The 2738-nt window shown below is 52.1% G+C and overlaps 1 protein-coding gene across 1 annotated transcript; it reads right to left on the reverse strand.

Annotated features, from left to right (window-relative positions):
• Positions 1 to 656: 656 nt before the first annotated feature.
• Positions 657 to 1619, reverse strand: foxb1a (forkhead box B1a). Its single transcript, XM_072281938.1, has one exon. It carries the CDS (start codon positions 1617 to 1619, stop codon positions 657 to 659), a length of 963 nt encoding a protein of 320 aa, XP_072138039.1.
• Positions 1620 to 2738: the final 1119 nt, after the last annotated feature.

Here is a 2738-nt window from a genome sequence, read left to right on the forward strand (position 1 = left end):
ACATTATAGGTTTTCTCCGCTTTTACTGCAAGTTCTCATGATCTCCTGCTCCCAACCCAGCCGGAAAGTTTCTCCCTCCCTCTCTCTGCCCCTTGCCCCCTCTCTCTGGAAATCCTCCAATGCCTTCTGGTAAACTTTTGCTCGGTTTTAGGTCCCTGCTTGTCATGGCGCTCGATCCGCAGAGCAGACACCTGCCTGGCGTCCCTCGCGCGTTATTTTTGACAGCAACACACGGCGATTTCCTCTATTGTAGGTATTTTAATGAGAAAATATTTTTCGATAGCCTAGTTCATAATTTAAAGCAGACAGATATTTCCGTGTAACACATGCATGCTGCGACTAACAATCTCACATCCACCATGCCGCCGTACATTACTGAAAGTCAACATTTACAGTGTTAACAAATGTTTTGTGGGATTCACGACACGATTAGAAAAAACATTGGACTTGGTGATCGGCGATTGCGAGTGACGGGGAGTCTAGAACTGAAGCAAAATGGAGAAAAGTGCACGTATTCACAGGCTCGTGTTATGCACGCCGGCCGTTCACATTTACATTTATACACCAGGGCAGGAGTTGATCACAAGCGGACAGTTCTCCCTTGATCCGGTAAACTTTGTTCGGAGCTGGCCCTGCCTTCGCCTCTGTTCCCAATGTCAGTGCACGGCCACCGACTGCAGAGCGGTGCCGGCGCTCGTTAACGTATCGCCGGGGCTCGGACTCGGGCTTCTCTGGCCGTTACCGATCTGCGGAGAGGTAGGACTCAGCGTGGCAGGACTGTTGGACAGGATGGCCGAGATCGGCGCGGGTAAAGCCGGCAAGGCAGGCACGGTGGCCGGGGAGGGTTTAATCGGCACCGGTATGGCCGGCAAAGTCTGTCCGCCGTGGCACAGGGGTTTAATGGGCACGCCGTAGGCGCTATAGTCGCTGCTGGGCACGGAGAGCGGCGGCGCCGTGTCCATCACACTGGTACTGTACATGTGGGGCCAGGCGGTACCGATGGGACTCCCGACGGAATGCATGGGGTAGCCGGCCTGCATGGGCTGCACTGCCGAGAAAGCCAGTCCGCTCGACATCACGTTTTTGTACTCTCTGGCGATGATGTTCTCGATGGCGAAGGGGTGCTTGAAGCTCGTGCTCTGAGAAACGCCCATGCTGTAACTGGGTATCTGCGGCAGGTGGGTCCCGGACACGGCCAGTGCGCTGAGCCGCAGCTTCGCCTGCTGCTGGAGGTAGTGCGTTGCGTCCGACTGCTTGCTCACCGCCAAGTGGTCCGCTTTCATCACCTTGAAACGTTTGCGGCGCCTCAGGAAGCTGCCGTTCTCGAACATGTCCCCGCAGTTGGGGTGCAGTGCCCAGAAACTGCCCTTACCCGGTTGGTCCGGCCTACGAGGGATCTTAATGAAACAGTCATTGAAGGAGAGGTTGTGTCTGAGCGAATTCTGCCACCTCTGCGTGTTCTCTCGGTAGTAAGGGAACCGATCCATGATGAATTTGTAGATCTCGCTCAGGGGGAGCATTTTGTCCGGGGAGCTCTGGATGGCCATAGCGGTCAAGGAGATGTACGAGTAGGGAGGTTTCTGGTCGCTGTACGTGTTTCTGCCTGGACGAGGCATCATCAAAGGAAAAAACTATTAAAGTCTCAAGAAGCCCACCGAAGGACCTCGGCCACTCAACGTGCAGAAACTGAAACAAAACCAACCCCCACCTCAAAGTTAGACCAACTTGGCGAACAGTCGGGCTCTGGAATCCGTTCCTGCTCGGTATCTCTCGGTGAGATGCGATGTGCAGTCCACTCCCCAACACCAGACACGCTCTGTGAAGTGGGGATCACCGGCAGCGGAACGAGCACTACAGCGAATGGCGAGGGGTCCGGCCCGTTCACTCTCACATTCGCCGAGCGGCTCCTTCCATGTCCTGCGTAGTGCTGCTGGTAGTTTCATGTAGTAGTGACATGTGCAAGGCACTCGGTTAATGTAGCGCTCCCGCCGTCACATGACTGGCGCATTTGGGGAAAAGCAGATCCTGCTTTCATTTACACCTATTTACATGGCCACCGCCGGCCAATAGAAATCATTTACATTTCAGCACAGTTAGGGGTCAAATCCGAATTGGAAAAGAAGCAGAAAGCGAATCGGAGTATGAGGGTGCCCAGCAACGGGGAAGTTTGCGCCAACGTTCTTTGCACTTTACTGGGCGCTTGTTTTCTGACTCCCGTTTAACAAACGATGCTTCCAGCGGAGATACCGAGAGTGAAGAGACGGTTCTTTTTTATTATTAACTGTGCCCATTGACCAGAATCATCGCTCCCCGGTTCTGCTTAATCTGTAACCAGTGCTACACAGGGCTTTTTTTTTAAAAAATCGGTGTGTCAGAAGATGCATCTCACATAGCTGGCACCCAGTGTGTGGGGCCAGGATAAACCGAGTTCCAACACTAAACCGTGAACTTTAAGTGTGACTGAAACTTAAAATGATTTCACTGCTCCAGACTTGCAAATGGACATTTCTTTATCTTTAGCGAATTCGAAAGCAAGAGCTTAAAAAAAAACACAAAGTGCTGGCTCAATGCATATTAGTAACTCGCCAAATCGTAACTTAAACACGGTTATTTCCAGAGATTAAACCATGTCATTAATATTAAAATGCCAGTGAAGTCCGCTCGCCTTGGTTTGAATGCGGCCGCACGCTTCCCCTTATTAATCAGGGTACTTGAGTCAATCAATGTCACCTCGCAAA

This window comes from Mobula birostris, chromosome 18 (assembly GCF_030028105.1).
Source record: "Mobula birostris isolate sMobBir1 chromosome 18, sMobBir1.hap1, whole genome shotgun sequence".
Classification (NCBI taxonomy): domain Eukaryota; kingdom Metazoa; phylum Chordata; class Chondrichthyes; order Myliobatiformes; family Myliobatidae; genus Mobula; species Mobula birostris.

What these genes read in the sequence shown, in the direction of transcription:
- foxb1a (XM_072281938.1), bottom strand. Translation starts at nt 1,619, where the DNA reads ATGATGCCTCGTCCAGGCAGAAACACGTACAGCGACCAGAAACCTCCC.